The 20,569-nt window shown below is 36.1% G+C and overlaps 1 protein-coding gene across 1 annotated transcript in view; it reads right to left on the bottom strand.

Annotated features, from left to right (window-relative positions):
- MCCC2 (methylcrotonyl-CoA carboxylase subunit 2) overlaps positions 1-20,569 on the bottom strand; it is a 36,429-nt gene that overhangs the window by 11,020 nt on the left and 4,840 nt on the right. The window contains exons 3-11 of the mRNA XM_066339882.1: positions 18,539-18,623; positions 18,182-18,283; positions 17,439-17,566; positions 15,007-15,119; positions 9,871-9,984; positions 3,473-3,537; positions 2,440-2,539; positions 1,391-1,486; positions 116-188 (exon numbers count right to left, since the gene is read on the bottom strand). Coding sequence (XP_066195979.1) covers positions 116-188; positions 1,391-1,486; positions 2,440-2,539; positions 3,473-3,537; positions 9,871-9,984; positions 15,007-15,119; positions 17,439-17,566; positions 18,182-18,283; positions 18,539-18,623 — 876 coding nt within the window. The remainder of the gene's footprint in view (positions 1-115; positions 189-1,390; positions 1,487-2,439; positions 2,540-3,472; positions 3,538-9,870; positions 9,985-15,006; positions 15,120-17,438; positions 17,567-18,181; positions 18,284-18,538; positions 18,624-20,569) is intronic.

Below are 20,569 nucleotides of genomic sequence, written 5' to 3'. Positions count from 1 at the left end.
GAAACTTCTATTCTTATGAAGATAAACATCATTAAAAATATCAGTGGGTGAGCCAGAATAAACCCAACTATAAAAGCAGTGGGAACTTAGACAGAATAATTATATTTCTACTTACCTGTAACTAAAGTATCCCCATACAAGGCTTTGAATTCATCAAATTTACTTCCATCTACAATTCTAGCAATGACCTTAAGAAAAAATGGAAAAACAACATAAAATTCCTAATCCTTCATGGTTTTTAATTTGTTTACGAAGTAAGGCCATAAGAACATATAACTTAAAACCTTTTCATTTACAGAACATCAAGCAGCCCACCATGTATACAGTTAGGATGGCAGGCAAAGCCCATTTAGTTTTTAAAGTGTGATTCATCCATGTTTGTAAAAAATGGAATTTCAAGATTAAGAATGTTCCAACCAAACAGCTAAATTACACAGAACTACATTTTCCTGATTAGTTGAATTTCAAAGAAAAATCTTTGTTTATATTAATTATTAATCAATAGCCTCTCATTTGTAAAGAAAAACATATATACACTCACAAGTCATTTTCTTAAGAGATATGATTATTTTTAGGCTTGCTCGAGTTTGCAACATACAAAAATAATGAAGACCTGATTTGAGGTTTCCCTGTGATGCAAAGGAGCCATTTGTTATAAATATAGATCCACTGCTAGCAAGCCATTTGCCAGAAGGTATTTATTTCAACTCTAAAAGAACATAAATCTGAACTATTCCAACTTCCCAGAGTGAAGTATGAAACTCAGTGAAACTGTTAATCTCTTTTTCCCCTTAATGCAAAGCAAATCCTAGTAATTTCTTCCATATATTTTTAAGACAGGTACACATTAAAACTCTCCCTAAAATACATACTTGGCTAGTAGTGAAAGGGGTTCCAAACGTGAGATTTGTGCAAAATATGAGAAAGCATGTTGGCTCAGACTAATGTTCCAAGGCAGATGATTACACTAGACCTACAGTTGAGTACAATAGTCTTTGTATGCAATTGGGAGAAGGGCTCAATTGTTTGTGTGCTTAAACTCCATAAATATTTAAACAATTCATCTTTCACAGGACTGACAGAAAAAGAAAGTCATCACATCCCTGGTAAGTCTATAGAATGCTTTTCCAATGAGGACTTCCCATTTCTGTCAGCTTTTCCAGAATGTTATCAATCTCTCATCCTTGCTAATACTTCTGAAAAGTATAACCAAAAATATTATATTTTTAATAAGGCACTGCTATTGCAATGGGTCTGCTGGACAAAACTATGAAGATATAAGTACCCAAATTAGTTATTATCAATAATGACAATATAAAAAGTCATTTCCTGCACAAAAAAAATCATGCATGTATGTATAGGCATATGGATCTTGAATTAATACTTGTACCTCTTTGACATCAAAATTTCTTTTTAGCTGGTCACCAACTATTCCATATATTTCATCAGCTGGAAATAAAGGTTCTTCTGAAGGTTCTACAGTCACCTACAGCAATTTAACAAAGCAATTTAAACAACAAAGGAACATTATGACTTAAAAATGCAAACAACAGTTAAAATTGTCAACTTCTTTGAGCACAGACTTCTCTTCACCAACAACATCAAAACACCTGTAATGGCTTGTCATTATTTTGCATAAAGGTCAAGTTTCCCAAACTGAAGGTTGATAACAGTTTCTTGCTTACTGTTACCTTTTTCCTACTCCTGCATATATCTCCACATGCTCCACTTCTTCCATGTTATAAAAAAATTAGGCATGTCCTCCTATTTGCTTACTTCCCCCCATGCCCTTTAAGGCAGCTAGCATTCTGAAAAACGAGTAAAGATTTTGTCACACAGCTAAATACAACCTCTTGCCTTCCTTGAGCTTCCATTCACCCTCTCATATCTCCTACTGAAATAAAATAAGGCAATTCCACCCCTGCATGCTTGTTCATCCCACTTACTACAAGGAATTCTTTAATCAATACAATTCATTGCCAAGAACTAGGTCTATCCCCTCAGTTTTCAACTCCTTAATAATCCCAGAAAACGTCTATGCAAAAAGATGGTTTAACAGGGATCTAATTTTAAGTCCATGGAAATGATCATGTGGGTTTAAAATTAAATTAAGTAATTTGCAAGACTGGATTAATCCAAAAGTGCAATTCTGTTACTCTGAAGCACTCTTCCAGTTGCTTCACTCTTGCATTTAATCCCAGTAGTTTTACTGGGAATAATACAGCAGGAATGTAATTGCAGAACTTGAGCATCAGAGAAATCTTTTAAATTTTTTAAATTCATGGCTATCTTTAAGGACAAGAACCGTAACTTCCATTTTCAAATGTGTAAAATCATAAACAAAAATACGTGTTCTACAAAACAAATGTTATATCAATCAGGCAGAGAAAAGCATTCCTAATTTCACCAATGCAGTGTTTTCAGGCCCTATACACTTACATCTACTTTCTTCTGAAGATTCAAACTTCTTACAACTTTCCTTGCCAGATGAAGTGCATGATTGTCATCCAAAGCATAATGATCTGTTACACCAGATTTTCTGTATATACACAACAACAGCAAGATGAATACTTTGGGCAAAAAAACCAACATATATCAAGCAATAAAAACTCTATATTTTAAAGCTTCTAAGACCTTGAAAACATAGATGCAACAATTCAGCTCTGTGTGTTTTATTATGAAATTACTTTAAAAATAAAACCCATGCCTGACCTTTTCTTCAAAATAGTACATTCAAGTTATCAGACATGAAATAAAATAGCAACTGCAGGAAATAAAAAATATAAGTGACTATATAAAATATAAAAACCATTGTTCATATGCATCAAAAATTAATTTCAATTATAAAGAAAAACATGTTTAAAAATGGCATGAACTACCGTTTAAAATAATTCTTTCTTCACTTCAAATTGAAGTAACAAATAAGCATTTATTATACAGCAATACATAACTTACTGGCCCGTAATACCTAATTTTTGTTTATTTTTAATTGCACAACTTGAAAGTGCACACATTTTTTGGGTTTGATAAGAAGTATTTTTTCACAAAAAGCACAGGCTATTTTGATGTTGCCTGTAGTGAATTCTAAGTGGCAGTAAGAAAGATACAACCTATAAAATGTACTATCTTTTTCAATACATATTATTCTGCTAACACTCAGTATTAACTTCCTCCATATATTGCATTATGCTGCAGTACACTATACATGTGAGTATTTTAAAGAAGTAAATGAAGGAAACGATGCTAACTAGAGTAACACAGTGTAACTGCAAGATTCTAGCAATAAAACAATCTGTCAGCACCAGACAACAACAGAGAAATAATTTTCAAAAGGTAAACACAGCTTAAGAAAGATCTAAAACCAAAACAAAATAAAAGAAGGTAAGGACAGGGGAAGTGGAAGAGGAGGGGGAAAGGGAAAGGCAAGTCTAAAATATGGAAGAAATCAATTCTGGGAAAATATTTCTTATACCTGCAGTGAAGATCTGCCCCTCCAAGATCCTCTGCTGATACCTGTTCACCTGTTGCTGCTTTAACCTGACACAAGGAAAGGAAAATGAGCTTCACAGCTGACACTTGTCTTGCATTAGTATTTATACTATCTTAGGTACAGTAATGACAGAGATCTTTGCAAAATGCTTCTTCATTGATCGTATTTCCCTGTTTACTCTCCCTCAGAGCACCAGAATATGACAACTCAGAATCTTGTAAAAATTACTTTTTTTGTTCAACTTTGCATGCTTGTCCTAGTGCTAATATGTAGTTTTAATTTACCAAGATACTCCCCACTGTTCTTCTTACTGCTATGTCCATCATTCGTGTACATACATTTACACATCCTTCAGATTCATAAACATGCTTTTTCACAAAAATTTCCTCAGCACTTAGTATGAAGTTTCAAATGGGATATTTCCATGCATTGCTTCAAGCAAACAATACCCCAGCTGAAACCTAGGATTTTTCAATTTTGCTTTCTCTACATAAACACTTCTGTGAATTTTAGCTCACTGATTTCCATATTAACCACAGAACAACCATTAGAGGTTTTTATTTTCTAAACCATTTAGTAAATACACAATAAAAATTTAGTAATCATAATTTTCCTTGAAAGAGCATATCAGTGGAATGTAACTGCTTGGATCAAATACAATGTCTCCATGAAAGTACCTGGACTGCACAATCCAAAGCCTCCAACTGTGTAAACTTACACTGGAAAGGGTAATTTAAGTGTGAATGGTCTCCTTGTTAGAACAAAGCAGTATCATTTACTACTGAAGTTAAAAAAAAACCCAGAAGACTTCTTGAGGCACTTCTACTCTACAGTAAGTGCTTTGAAGAGGATTCCTTGAAGACTGGAGAAACGATTATTCATCACCCAGAGAGAGTATGGAGGCAAAATACAAGCAAGGGAAGGAAAAAGTATCACCATTTCCAAAACAGATTTCAATCTCCAAGTGTCATAGCTAAAAATGAAACACGCTAATTATATAAACATATAAATATATAAAAATATATTCTCTCTCACATGCACTTCCAAACTGTCAAGTTTGCAAATTTATTTCTTCTACAATGAATTTTGGTTTGAAATTTGAATTATCCATGACACATGAAGGTGTGGCCTACTATTAATGGAATGTTTCTGTCAGAGACATAATTAACCTGAATCTTCACTAAACAGTGAACATAAGAAGATACTTGTAAGAGAAGTGAGGAAGATTTCTTTCTTCACTGGAAAGGTTATGGAGCATCGGAACAGCCTGTCCAGGGCAGTGGTTGAGACACCATCCCTGGAGGTATTTAAATGCCTACAGATGCTGCATTTAAGGGTTCAATGCACAGTTTAGTGGTGCATTTGGCAGTGTAAGGTTAATGGCCAGACTCAGTAACCTTTAGGGTGTATTGCAAGTGATTCCACCATTTGACTATATTATTTTACTTTATGATTCAATGAAATAATTACATACATCTGTCATGCAACCAGTTATAACACACTATTAACTACTGCAGAACTTGGCACAAAGCTGAATAGCGCAATGATTTCCATTAGCATGGAAATCCAGAGACTAATTTTAAAATATTTTACAAAAACAGCTGGTTGGGGGTTAGGTTTGTCTCTTTTTCACTCTAAAAATTTTTTTCTCCGTAAGTTACCACAGAGACCAAGTGCTGGATACTTAAAGAGTACTTAATTGAAACGAGATGGCCTAAACCCAGTTGGGAAGATTTTTACTTTATGTGTTAGGGAGGGGTAACTGCCTTCTCTGATAACAAGCCAGCTGTTAAAAAACAGGTGGAGCAGTGTTTCTTATCTCTGTTCAGTTTTCCACTACCCCATGAGAATATCTTCTGTTAATGGGTCATTAAAGCTCACCAATGACATGACACATTACATCATACTATTGTGAGATGCTCTACCCAGGGAGGAGGAGCCAAACCATCTTCACCTAGATAAAAAGGAGCTGCAAGTGTCACCAGACATCCAGTGTTCCCATGGGACTCCCAAAGTAAGACTGGACCCATCTCTGGACCCTTGGCTCCACAGGATCATCGCTGCTTCCAACAGAACCACATCTGCCACTCCAGGAAGGATTACTTTTCAACTGTTTCCAGCATCCTGACCAACAGGGAGTCAGGTTGTATTTCTGACTCTGTCAGGGTTTTCTAGGATTTCTTATTTGTTTGTTTACTTGCTTATTCTTCTGTACTACAACACCTGTATTTTTTTAATATCCCTAGTAAAGAACTACTATACCTATTTCCAAACTCTTTGCCTGACAAAGCCTTTTAATTGCAAATTTATAATAATTTGGAAAAGAGAAGAAGGGGGGCTTACATTCCAAGGGAAATTCGAATCTTCCCTGGCAGATACCTGTCTATCTAAACCAAGACACAGCTTTTTTATTTTTCCACAGAGTTGAAGTTTTTCTTCTCCAAATTACAATTTTGGAGCTGCAGACTCTGTCTGCCCCCATGTGAGACTGCAAAGTTTAACTCCTCTGCTCAAAGCAGGGTCAACCAGAGAAGGTTGCTAATGACCATGCAATTACCATGAATAGCTCAAGAATGGTGATTCCACAAACTATCTGAACAACTTGGCTTAGCATGACCATTCTTGCAGCAAGTGTTTTCTTATGACTAAACAGAAATTTCTGTATTTCAGTTTGAGCCTGGCAGCCTCTTGACCTAACACAGGATACCATCAAGAAGCTTGGCTCTACTATCTTTACTCCCCCTTGCAATGTATGGATAGATTTGTCCTAAGGTATGTTTTCACCAGATTGAAAAGTCTCAGCTCTCTCACATGCTCCTCATTTTACTCCATCTTAATGGAATTTCACTGGCTCACTCAGGCTTATTCTGGAGCACCCAGAGCTGCACCCTGCAGCCCAAATGCGTCTTATTCTGTTAAGGGTAGGTGAGAACGAGTATTTGTTCCATCACCTTTCCAGATACAGCAGTAGAGCAGAGCATTCTACAAACTGCAGTTTTAAGTAACAGTTAAAGTTACTTAGACTTAGTTGAAGTTACCTTAAAGTTCATTAAATTCTAACAGACTGCAAGTAAGACCCTCAACAAGGTATGTGGGTATTTGCTAAGAAACACCTGTTGAAGCTACTTCACCAAGAAATAATATAAGAAATAAGCATGAACTTTAGCTATAATATGCATTTTCCACAACAGATGAGGCCAATATATAGGGAAGTCATAAATACACATGAATTTTAAGAACTTATTCCTTCTTTTTACCAAACTTTTTTTTCATCTTTGAGCACAGAAAGTAGTAAATTTTCCCTCATGAAGGAAGCATAAGAAGTTTATGGAACAAGAGCCTATAGTTGCACATGACATCCTGAACTAGCCAGCAGTACTGCCAAAGATGAGGATACAGATACTCCAGTTGAGAAAATGCAGAATGGCCCCGAATATTACTGCTACTGTGACATTTGCCCTCTTCTATCGAGATCTGTTTATGAAGTCATTACTCTTCACCTTTCCAAAAAAGGAGGCCAAGAAATCTTCCATTTTGGAAGGTAGACCTACAATTCATATTTTTTTACCATACACATCTCTAGTCTAATTATAAGTAACACCAGTGATTTTTATTTTTTCACTTCCTCACTATGTTTTGTTTTAGGCAGGTAAGCAATAAAGTCCAATCCAATTTTCTTCATATAGGAAAGAGATTTTGGGGAACAGTGCTTACTCAGTAATGGCTACAATGTATGCTACAGCATGGAATAGGAGTTTCTAGGGGAGTCTAAAGTAGTTTTGGTGCTTAGAAGGCGGCAAGGAGAATATTTTCAGTGAGAATATGAAAAGTTCTACAGAACAGAAAGGCTGACAGGTGGAGATAATAAAGTTTGATCTATACGCACAACGATAAGGATCATTACATCTGCAGGTTGCTAAGAAACAAATTAAATTGGAGGATAGTTGTGAAATCTTCCTCTGAAAAAAGGCAAAGATTTTAAAACTTTCCAACTTCACACCACCCTTGCAGTCACTGACTTGCCTAGTCAAGCCCCTCCCTTGAGGCTTGACTTGGGTCATCCTTTTCCTTGTCTACCCTGGCAAAAGTCTCATGTGCTATGTGTCAGTACAGATATGATGCAAATTGCCCGGTGATGTTAAATTATTAGCATTCCCACAGAACAAGCATCTGGTTCTCTTTTTTCACCTTTCAAGCCAGCTTTCTGGATCATACTAGGTATTAGATGTCTTGCTGAAAACTTCTGAGAAGTTCTGTACTTCGACAGCTCAGGTGTTCCTGCAATCAGGGGAGTTACTCTCAGTTATAGTAACAAACCTACTAATACTCTGATGTACATGTTCATGTCTTTCATCACACTAGTTTTCTTATCTCAAAGGAAAGATGTATAAATCACATGTTACTCACTCAACTAATATTATTCTCAAATAGTATCTTCATCCATGTTTATTTCACTTCTCTACGAGAAACTCCAAATATCTAAATTACAGTGATAAATTTATAGAGAATTACTCTAATTTTGAGGAGGATTTGTATGAGTTTACCTATAAACAAGTGGAAAAACACTAACACAAGATAAAAAGGAACAAAAACCTAGGTAGGATATTAGAAACAAATCCTGTCAACAGGATTCTAACAACAAAATCCTAATGAGCACTAAATAAATTACTGTAACATTACATAGTTGTTATTTATTACTTCATCTCCTTTTCCTGATTACTTTGTTCTTTTTATCAACTTGGAAAGCATCCACCAAAATAATAAATTTCTTCAAACTAAATGCCTTTTTCTTACTAGGGTAGACAACAAAGTATCCTTCTACTTTAAGGTGTGTGTCCCGTGCCGCTGCTTTCTATATGACAATTAAATTCTGAATTTACTTAAGACCTTATTCAAGACCTTTTTTCTCTTTTTCTTCTTTTTTTAACTGCTTAAGAATTTAAAAACTATTTATACACTGAACTTTGAAAGAGATATATAATGCCAAATCTACTTTTATCAACAAGATGACACAATGGGGAAAAATCCACTCTAAAGGAAAATAATGCAGTACAAAAATATCCTGTGGAAATGAATGCAAAGCTATAAAAGAAAACACCAAATCATGTTAAAGGATAAGTCCTTCATACTTTTAATGAGAGTAACACAATCATGCCTTAGGAACTAGTCAACAAATAAATCTGTCAGTGGCTGTTTTCGTGTAGTTTAATGGGACATGCCACATTTTCCCAGTATTTTAAGTGTTGAAGGAAGTGACTTCCAAGAGACTTTGTATCTCTGTTACTAGAGAAATCAATGGAGCAGTACCTTCATTAACAATGCCTAACAAAACAATTTCTCCATTTCGGCATGCTCCAGTTGGAAGGACTCTTGAGAGACATTTGATTTACATTTGGCTTTGTCACAAGAAGCACACCTTGAAGTTCCCAAAAGACTGTAATCAAAACAGAGCCACTATGCTGCCTCAGACCAGTTTGTACAATAAATTTGACAAATATTTGACTACGTCAGAAAAGCAAGTTTATCCAGCCATGTTTCATAGAGACTTAAACAGTTGTGATGAATGATGGTCTGTTAGTTCTAGCACTAACATTTATTACTGAAAATTCTTTTTTTTTTCTCATAAAGCTTGTGTTAAATAGAATAATCTTTGTCAGCAAAAGACAGACAATATTGTATTTTTATTTGTATTGGTACAGAACTGAGCCTACACTAGGACATACAGTTATTTCTAAAATAACAAACCACATTCAAGCATTCCTTTTGTTATGCCAAGCTACTGTAATTTTAAATCTCTCTTATACTGCAGTGCTTCACAGTCACAAATCCCACTATGAGTTCCACAATAAAGCAAGGTTTAATTCACAGTACTTCTGCAGGTCAGGTCAGGTCAGGCCAGGTCAGAAGGAAGGAAGGAAGCAAAGTCAAACTCCATTGTAAGTGTGCCTCCTTTGTCAGTAAACTGACAAAAATACAGCAGATCAGTTCTGTTTCAGAAGTTCTTTTATCATTGATCTTGACTTTGAGATACAATACACATGGCTGTGATTTTTTCAAATTTTGTGTCAAACCTAGAGAGTACATAATTGAATACAGAAATTATTTTTATCATCTAAATTGTGCACAGCAATCTAAAAGCAGTACCATGACAACACCTTGACACAGCCTGATTTATACATAGACACCTCTAATGAACAGAAGAGATTTGATTTAGGATGGAAACATTCAGATATACTTAAAACCACAAACTAATCTACAGAGTATCTAGAAATATATCACCAAGAAACGTCTCAATTGTTTAAGGTGTACAATTATCACAGCATAATTTGGGGAAAGGGGGAGGAAAGGGGTCATTTCACTAGAAATTGCAGTATCCTTACCAGCGGTGGCCCTCCCAGGAATATTGTTCCCTGTTTGCCAACAATAATACTTTCATCAGCCATTGCAGGTACGTATGCTCCTCCTGCTGTACAGGATCCCATAACTACTGCTATCTATCAGGGAAACAAAAAGAACAAGTTAACGAACCATTCAAACCTTTAAAAATAGCATAGACACAAGGTGTTATGTATTTTAATACATAATGAGTACCTTTTATCAACATCATTGGGCAGCATTGCAAGATTATTTCTGTCTAATAGAGCAAACTTTTACTTTTTAGCATTTCTTTAAAATATAAGAAACCTTCCATTTTCAACAGTCTTTTGAACTATGATCTTCAGACTACCCTGCTGGAAACAAAACTCATATATGAAGTTCCATGAGCTACATATGTGGTAGGTTTCAAAACACACACATTCTACCATGAAATTTGGTTTTACTGATGAACAGTAAAGGCTAAAACCTAGGTTTCTCCTGGTATTTATGCTTAAGTCAAGGCTTCAGTTACTGCTCATTGGCATAATTGCTCAAGTGTTAACATCCTTTGAAGGACATTTCTCCCATCTTCTAATATGCTACTTCAGGTCTTCAACAGATCAACTAATTAATTTTGTCCTTTTGAGATGTGTTGAGCATCTCATTACAAGCTTCAATATGAATAATCTCTGCTTCATCCTTTTGCCTTATTTTGAGAGGAACACCTACACAGTGGACATTTTCTACCAGTAATATCTTGGTGATACTTTCACAAAACTGACTTGACCCAAGATAAGATGAATACTGTAACTGTAGATAATCAGGGAAGTGAAGTTTCTCAATTTCTCCTTCACAGGTTCATCTTCAAAGACCCTTTCAAGACACTTGTAGAGCAGAAGAAATGGAATATTCATATGAAAAATGCAAACACTTTCTTTCACAACTGCACATATACACACAAACAACCCCTAAAAATCCATGGAAAACAATGTTATTTTATGTTAGGTTTGTTTAAAGATATTTCTAAGGTGACATCAATTAGTGTTCTCTGTTATATGATAATTTAGAAGAAGAAAGCAGCACACAGAAAAATAAAACTTCCAAATCACATTATGCATATCTAAAGTAGGACTACATGAACTATGTCATTCTACGTCAAACAGCCTTTTCAGCAAACAGTTTTCAGGATCTTAAACTACATTCAGAGTCAAACGATTGATCCGCAGTATTCTCTTGTGCATTTAATAAAAAACTCTTTGCAAATTAAAAAATAACATAAGCCTCTAGAAACGGGACAAACTTGGTGTAAATAACTCAATTTCTTTTTTTCCTCCACAATTTGTGATTTTTTCCTATTCTTAATTTCCCCATGCTCACACTGAAAAAATGTGCCTGCATTTAAACTACAACTCAGGTGTTAATTTTTTCGAACATAAATACTGGAAAATGTATCTACTGGAAAAAATAAAATCCACCTGTCAAATTCACAAATAATGCCCTACAATCCTGACCTAATTTTCTAAATTGCTGCAAAGAAATTCTTGATGTGTTCAACAAAAGTCAACAGTCCTGAATGCACATACACTATTTCATATCCACTGACCCATCCCCCATTGTATCCACACAGTGTATGAGTATGAGAGAGCTCAGGAAGCAGCTAATGAGAAACTAATCACAGCTTTCTGATTCACATCCATACAGGCAACAAAGTAATTCAAGATGTAGTGGGTGAATAATAAATTAGTCACAGGTAAAAGTGGAGGGGGAAATTAAAAGCACTATCAGCAACTAGAAAATAAAAAAGGGGGGAAAAAAGCAATCACTTTAAAGGGCCAAATTGAGAAGAACTAACGAACTGATGAGCAGACCTTCAAGCAGGCCACAGCATAGGACTTCATATAGCAAACTAACAAAATCCTGACTCTCCTCTCAGAAGAACTGACCAGAGTGGAGAACAGAAAGAGCATAATTTCCTAATTCCATTTTCTAAAGAAACATATTCTCAGGCAGGGAACATGGTTCTAGCTACCACAATCTGCTAGCACAGAACCAATAACAGATTTACAAACGTTAACAGTGCCTCTTTGAAAAAAACACAAAACATAGACACATCTCCCCCCAAAAATGCACCCTTATTACATCCTTTAAATAAAGGAAGTGCTTCAGTAAAACATTTTTCCCAGTCTTCCATAAATATTTAAAGAAAGATAAACATTCATCAGTGTTATACTTGGAAAATTTAACTTTCATCAGCGTCATAACGAACAGAAATGTGTTTTATTAAAAGACAAATCTTTCTTATATTTAAGTTTTATTGTATATGAATACAATTACTCATAATACAACACCATATGGTAATTGAAAGAAAAATAAATTCAACTTTTTAATGCAACTTTACAAGTACGTAAAATACATTTCAAGATACACTTCAAGATATTTCAAGATATGCTGGAAGCAAGAGCATGACTGTAGAGTCATGCATTTCTAGAAAGGTCTTGCCCAACATCAGTAATTTCAGCCTTGTAAGCTGGGTATACATACTTATCTTTGATGTAACATCTAAAAATCATTACTCCTACAGCAGATCATAATTGAAGTCATTAGCAAAAATAAAGTTTTCTGAAATTTCTCTGAAAAAAATAATTCAGCAAAACATCACTCCTTTGACAATTGCTGTTCCACAAAAACACTAGGACCAATCTGGACCCATCAGGGAGTCTTATATGATGTCTTTTTCTCCTATCTATTTTTGTTCTAACTAAACACTGCTTTTCTCTGAAGACTTACATAATCACTACAATTGCTCCACTTCTACTGTTGGAAAGTAGAAGGTAAATTATGCAGCAGGTAAATTATGCCTTCCTAAAGAGATTTAGTGCATTGTTGGAATCCTCCGCCTTGGATTTTTATAGCTCCAATGGATCACAGGATTCTTTGGAACAATAAAAGATGGTTTAAGATTTGGACTCTGACTTGCTTCCAAAATGTGCCAAAAAGGTATCAAGGTAACACAGGCAGTTTCCTCAAAAATTCTGCAAAGTCAGAATCTGTCATGTGAGGAGTCAGACTGAATACTGTGTCCTTGACTAGATGCACCCTTCTAGGGTGCATCTGCTTCACCCTAGAAGTATTGGCTTCTACTTCCTCCTTCCCCCAGAAAAAAGGGGAAGGCCCAAGGCCCCAGCAAAGTGTCTTGCGTGAATGGTAGGAATTGTGTCCCCGTGAGAGCTCCAGGGCAGGAGAATCCAGAGAGGACGATCTCTCAAGAGTTTTACTCCTTCTGAAGAAGAACACTGGATAGTGTATTATGGTGGGATTTGGGTCTTAGCACTTTCATAGGTCTGTCTGTGTGACAGCACAGCCTCAGACAAGATGGGTGAAATAACTGCTATGACATATAACTTGGGAGAACCTCAGGGCACATTGTAGGCACCCATAAATTAAACTGTATCCCAGTCCTTCGCCAGGATAATGACCAGCTTTGTCAGGGTTTCAAAGTGTGGTAGAGAACTTACTTTTCTTGAAAATAAATGTTGTCATCACAAGTTCAACAGTAGGGTGTGACCTGTTTCTCACTCAGAAAAGATTTTGCTGTTCTCATTGTATAGAAAACGGAGGTTGAATAATTTTTTAATGTTCTACATTCCTCTGCTCTTATTGCAACTAGCCCTAGATTAAGCTGTCAGGATTGTATACATCACAGACCTAACAGAGAATCTGGATTTATGGTTATAACCTCTTTTTGCTCTGACCACTTGCAGATGTCCATAAAGAATGCAGGCTTCAAACAATGTCTTTATTTCTTCTAATAGTTTATTGTTTTGTTGGAAGGTTGTATATACTTTCCTCTGGTACACAGAAAGAATTCTGCAGAATCAAATTATTTTTGCTGTGCCTCAGTGCTAAATGAGGAAGCTGTCTGCTCTCCCTTGGGATCGAAGAAAAAAAACACTAATTCTAAGAACTGGTGCTCAGAATTGGTAGTTCTAAGAAGTTCCACACAATTTGTCGTTTTTTGACATGTTTTAAGGACTGTTGGTACAGTCTGTCTCTTTCACGTTAAAGAAGATACAGTAAGATCGGGATAAGAAGAGGAACTAGGACCATCAAAGGTGTGGAACACTGCAGGAAGAACAACTAAGTAAGCCTGAATTTTTTGGTCTGCAAAAGGGAGTGTAGAGGCAGGTTTAAGAGAGAGCTACAAAACCATACAAAGAGATTGGGAGATGACAGAGTAGACAGCAACTCTGTAGGAATTACCTGGTTCATTTACTCTTCTGTAGTGACCCTTCACTTGCAGGTTAGCTTCATAGATCATGGATTTTTCCACCCTCTCTGGCAGCTTCTCTCAGGTCCCTGCTAACAATTCCCTTCAAGTCCTTACTCTGTTACCTGTTTTTCTCAACTCTATTGGAACTGTACATCCTGCCCTCCACTGGCACTGCAGCCATAGCTGCCCATCAGCAATCCTCAAATATTTTACATTCTTCATGAATAACAGATTCAGCAAAACATGTGATTTTGCTTCCCTAGCATCAAAAAACTGCATCAAAAAACTGTTTTTGCACCTGCATCCAAAACCTGATCCCTACGTATTACTGAGTGAACCATGACACAAAACCACTTCTAAAACCAGGAACTATGACTAACAGTAATTCTGTGCATCATTAACACATTAGAAAATAACCCTATTATTAGGGCTGTTTCAGCATAAAGCACATCAGGGTATAAAAATGGATTTATAAATACACACATACCCTTGTTAGTGGAAAATATGTCTCATTTACTAGGCATCCTCAAGGGGGTCCTCACCTTTGCAGTGCTGATGCAGAACTGCTCCAAGAGATTTTCTAGTGCTTTCCCAAATGGCCCTACATATCACATTCCAAGTGCATTTCTCTCCTACTCCCAGACAGGAGCAGATAGGTCAAATCATTAACACTAAGACCAAGAAAACAGACAGTTTCTTCAAAATTATAATGAATTCTTGTGGACAGTTACTGTGTTTACAATGCTTCCAACCCCCAGACTGGGTCATCAGGTTAGCACAACACAGTGCTGTCAGAAAAAAAACATGGGCACAAGCCTTGAAAAGAGGCAATGGCAGCAAGCATAAAAAACAATTTAGTACATTTAACTCTGAGATAAAACCAAATTACCTGTGGAATTCCTTGTGAGGACATGACTGCTTGATTATAGAAAATACGGCCAAAATGATCTCGATCTGGAAATACTTCTGCTTGCCGAGGTAAATTTGCTCCTCCTGAATCAACTAGAATGAACCAAATCATATTACACGTATTAAACAGCATTATATACTTGTTGGCAAAATATCTGCATGTTACCTAAAATAGACAGCAATTACTATCACTAATACTGTATATATTTCCATGAGTGTAGGTATAATAGCACATTATTTTTGGAGAAATAAAAAAGAAAAATGGTAAACACCTAAAATAACATCCATCCCTATGATTTTCATGGATAATAAACTCAGACGCACATAAAGATGCAACCATACCTCCCTAAACAAACTTTTAAACTCATCCTGCCGCAAAATATTTAAACTAAGAACACTTTCAATGTACAATTTTTAACTCAACTATTCTATTGCAATTCTGTCACAAGCTCCAGAAAAAGGCAGAGCTAATCACTACTGACTTCAAAAGGTACTGTCTGGGTACTTTCATAGCTTGATTAAACTTCATGACAAAACCATTAAACTATCTTTAGGAAGATTCATTTATTATATGTCCCTGCCTCAGGATACACCCTCCTGCTTACAGGTTGCGAATGGCAGCTTCCTCTCTGCTCCCAATAATGAAAATACAACCTGTTATGAGAAGTATCGAAAGAAAGATAGTAGACTATAAGGAAATGCATGGGGAAGTAAAGAATCTCTGATAACTCTGGCTCCTGGTAATTAACTTTTACCTGCAACCACCAGTATGTATGCACATTCTCATCTTACACGACTGCAGCCAAAACAAAATGTCCACGCCAGTGACAAACAGCACCAGGTGTCCACATGAGAATTAGCACCTAAGGAGTTGTTATCACTGGTTCAAACAACATGAAAATTACATGGTCAGCACAGTGCTGACTGACTACAAAGTACTCCCTCTTATCACACAGCTCAAACCAACTGGAATAAGTCCAGCTACAGAAACTGCAAGGGTAAAGTAACTCACCAGGTATGAATGTCATTGTACATTCAAGGACTGTATGTCTCAAAGATGGAATAACCCCCCTAAACTTTTAAAGACATAGCTGTCCCATATTTCCTAATTCTGTAAGATCTTAAAACATAGTAGATCTTAAAACAAAGTAGAATCACCCACAGTTCCTCACTGATACTCACTAAAACAGGCTTCTCTGAACACACAGAATTGCTGATAATTCAGACAAAAAAATTGTAACAGTTCTGCAAACAGCAAAGCTAAGTTTCTTCTGTTTTTTAACAACTAAGATAAAACTTAGCCCTCCCCTTTCCTCCATGACTCTTTCTATGGCAATCCCACAAAATCTACAGTGTACTGTCCTTGTATCCACCTCACCAACAGTTTCAAGTTCACACTTCTCCTAATCCTTCTATTGGTATTATTCACATTTGACTTATGAGCATAGCAAGAAACTACAAACACTTGTGCTGGCCAGGAATTGTATTTATGTTGACTATTAACTAATACAAGCATCCAGACTGGCACAGATAGATTATATTTAAGTCGCTAAACTAAGCTGAAAGAAAAGGAATAACCTGCCCTATTTTTCAAAATGCAGTAGAAGGTCTTTCTCCTCTGATGCTGACAGACACAACACCCACAGGAATATACACCTTCTTACAACTCTCTGTAACAGCTGACTGAAACTTGCTAATAGGTCCAGAAGTCATGAGACTACAAATTCAGGCTGAATTTGTGAATGGAACACATTGGCAGAAACCTTCTTTATTTGTATAAAACCAGGCTAAGAAAACACTACCAGTAATATATTATAGATATCTGTCTCTCTTTTTTTTTTTTGTCTTTTATAATGAAAGCATACGTAAGTAAAATTTACATGAAGGTTTGGCTAAATACTGATCTAATAGACTAATCTCAAAATGTAAAATAAAATACAATTAAATTTCTGCTTCAAAAGAAATTCATCCCAAATCCTAAAAATCTATTGATCCAAACTATTTTTGTCACTCTTATTATTTTTATTTCCTTGGTATGTTTTCTTATACAGATACATTCTCCATCAGAATGTACTACTTTTTTTTTTTTTCTTTTTGTTTTTTTTTTTAACTGCAATTTGAATTAACTGGATGAGTTTACAGGAAATATTGCTTATCCATGACAGAAAGAAGTGATATAGTGTTAACAGCTGCATCTGTATTTTATGAACCCAGCCCAACAGCAGAACAGTGGATAGTGCTGAGAATCTGTACACACCCTTCAGTTAAGATGTGCCACCCCTTTATAGAGATAATACAGTATTGATGAAAATATAATTGGAGTGCTTTCAATTAATTCATGGTTAGTCAGATCTGCAGACATATGAGCTGCCCTTAACACAGGACCTTGGCTATTTCTACAACAGGACTTACCCAAATAAAGGCAAGGGAGATGATTTTGCATTGCAATTTCTTGAGCACGTAAATGTTTCTTAACAGTGATGGGATAATAGGTACCACCTTTGACAGTTGCATCATTAGCAACAATCAAGCATTCCGTCCTAAAAATAAGAAAAGTTTATGAGAGAGAAAAGTTTTTCTAATGAGAAATACTTTGTATGTATGTAAGTATCTATATATGTTGGTTAAAAACTGCAACATGCCAAGGACTTTTGAAGCCCTGATGCTCTAAGAGAGCTCTTCTCACCTGCATTCCCTCAAGGGCACATTGTAACAGCAACCTCAGCACTATAATGCCCTCTTCAATGGGAAGTAAAATAGTGCTGCATAGCAGCATGATAAATTTCAAGAACAGTCTCGAAGGTACTTTGAGTAAGCAAAACTAATTTTTAGGCTAAAATACCATCCTATTTTTTAAAATTGCTTTTCAGATGCACTAATATCTTTCCTTCATAGGACACCTGAAAATCCATGTGTGTTTTGTTTAGTTAGTGGGACAAACTAGCCAAAAAAACCCCAACAAACTAAAAACAAAACCAAAAACCTTACTTCCTTTTAGCTAAGACCGAACAAATTGAGACACCAACTTTGTTGATTTCCTGAGTGTCAGAAACAAAAAAACTGAAAATGCTAACAGCCTAATACTGGAAACTGAATAAAATTATACCTTCTTCCTTTTCATATAATCAGTAATGTACATGACTGGAATCTCTCACCCAGATACTCGTCCAATGCCAGTGATAATGCCTCCCGCAGGTACCTCTTCGTTACCATACAACTGGTAACCAGCAAACTGGGAGAACTCCAGAAACGGAGATCTGAATAATGACAAATGAAACAAAACTCTAAAAAATTAGTAGTTCTATCTGCCATTTAATCTCACTTAAAAGGTCAATTTTTTAAAAAATATTTTCTTTAAAAGAGATCAGTATTTCAAAGAACACTTCAGTAAAATTCCAATCATGTTATTCGCTAGTGCTTATGGAAGCTAAAGGGAGAAGAAAAGAAGCCTGTTGCAATATTTACCTGCAAAAGACAACCTGAAATGTTTTTAAAAAAAAGGAAGCACCTACCCAGGATCAATAAGCTTGTCAATTCTCTCTCTAGGTAACAGCTTTCCTCTTGATGTATGAAGCTTACGAGCTTTTTCTCCGCCTCCTGTGATACAAACAGTAAATTGTCATATTTTCTATGGATGCGGATAAGATAAATCATCAGTTATATTAAAACTTTGAATGGAAATGCTGATGAGTTCCATCTTTCTGAAGTATGATCCTTAATAATAAATATAATAAATAATATTTTCTACTTCAACCAGATTTAAGGTATTGATAAACAGGCTTGCTTTTAGAACTTACTTTATTTCCCTCCTCATTTTTTACAGTTAGTCTTGAGGTAAAGATTTTAATAAACATAGTTGTCTGAAACTTCCTCCCCTGCTTGGCAATAAACACAAGGGCAGAAAACACATATATAAAGCACAGCAGTAGAACTACAGGAAATACTGATCCCTAGGACTCATTCAGAACAGCTATGCTGAATGACCCTAGCACCATCTGGATTATTTTCCTTAGACTATGTCACAACTGTAAGCAGAATTCAGACATACAGTATTTAATATCAAGATTATATTTGTTTCATTTCAACCCTTCACTAGAGGTCATCCTAAATCGTATCTTTTGCTCTCCAGAGCTTTGTGTCATTCAACACTTCAAGATTTGTTGACACACTGCAGCCTCTTTATAACAGCTTATACAAACATTGTCTCTCTGTGTAGACAAATCACTGATCCACCTCATCACTCTAAAATTGTCTCCCTGTCCAAAATAAAGAAGGTGCTGTTTTGCTAACACTTCTCCTGAGACTCCAAGATTTCTCTGTCAGCTATGCATCACTGAAACAGAGCTTCTAAGCCTACCTTTGAAGTCTTTTCTCCCACCTCCCTCCTTGATCACTATGCACATAATTTCCTATCTTTTAGGCATGCCAGAAAGCCCACAATTTATCTTCAGTTCAGCTAGTTCATTAGGTCTATAAATCCAGCCTAAGTCTAAATCCTGTGAATTCTTTCTGTACAGGTTTCCTAAGAAACAACTTCTCATACCCACCCACAGAGATACTACTCTCATCCATGTTCTCAACATCTCACATCATAACTACATTATCTCTGACCTCTGAAGTCTTTAATCTACACTGCATGATGCTGCAAAAATAATTTCCATCCTGAGACTTTTGTCATCTCTGCATCACAAATGCTTGCTTCACAGGTGCTGTAGCCGTTCCACTGAACATTCCTCTTCCAAACATCAAAACACTCTACCCTGCACTAACCTCCTGAACAATGAAACAAACTTGGAGGCATTCAATTTGAAACCTCTTCTTAATTTCTCCTTTACTACAATACCTACACCACTGTGACTGCTGATGTGCTATGATCAGTCATGGAGATTAAACACCTACTTCTTGTGCTTCCTGTCAGAAAACCACCTGTTGTAAAGGAGCAGGGACCACTTCCTGTTGCACAGCTGTGGATTACTCAGTAGAGTGGGATATGAGTTCAGAAAAACCCTACACACTGAATAACAGCTAATGAATGCTACATGAAGCATTCATTACAAAGACCTTGAACAGGAACTCATCCTCTGACAGACAGCTTTTACAGCGAAATCTAAAGATGTTGCACATATCCTTCAGAAGTGTTCAACACAGGTACCTAGTTTTTCTTATATATTTAAATGATAAGTAAAGCAATTTCAATCAATGTCACTCAAAACCGTGTGTTAACGTCCTGATAGAGGTTGCTTAGATGAAGGAAAGACCAGCACTACGGTCTTCTCCTGTCATGGTGTAACATGCAAGAACACGCAAACGAGCAGCAAGGAAGAAGGCCATAATCATTAGCTCCTGAGACATGCATCATTACTTCATGAACTGCTGAACAGTCTCTATACCCATAAAAGACAGAGGCTGTCCATGGGTTTTAACATCTCTTCAGGAACTCTAGACCCTGCACACCCTGCAAGCTTCGCAGCAAGGAAGAAAAAACACTGAGCACAAAATCTTAACTGTGCTCCATTCCAAAGTTGTAAAAGAAAACACATTAT

Source organism: Sylvia atricapilla, chromosome Z, assembly GCF_009819655.1.
Source record: "Sylvia atricapilla isolate bSylAtr1 chromosome Z, bSylAtr1.pri, whole genome shotgun sequence".
Lineage (NCBI taxonomy): Eukaryota > Metazoa > Chordata > Aves > Passeriformes > Sylviidae > Sylvia > Sylvia atricapilla.
Note: the sequence above shows the minus strand (reverse complement) of the source record. Positions and strands in the feature narration are given on the sequence as shown.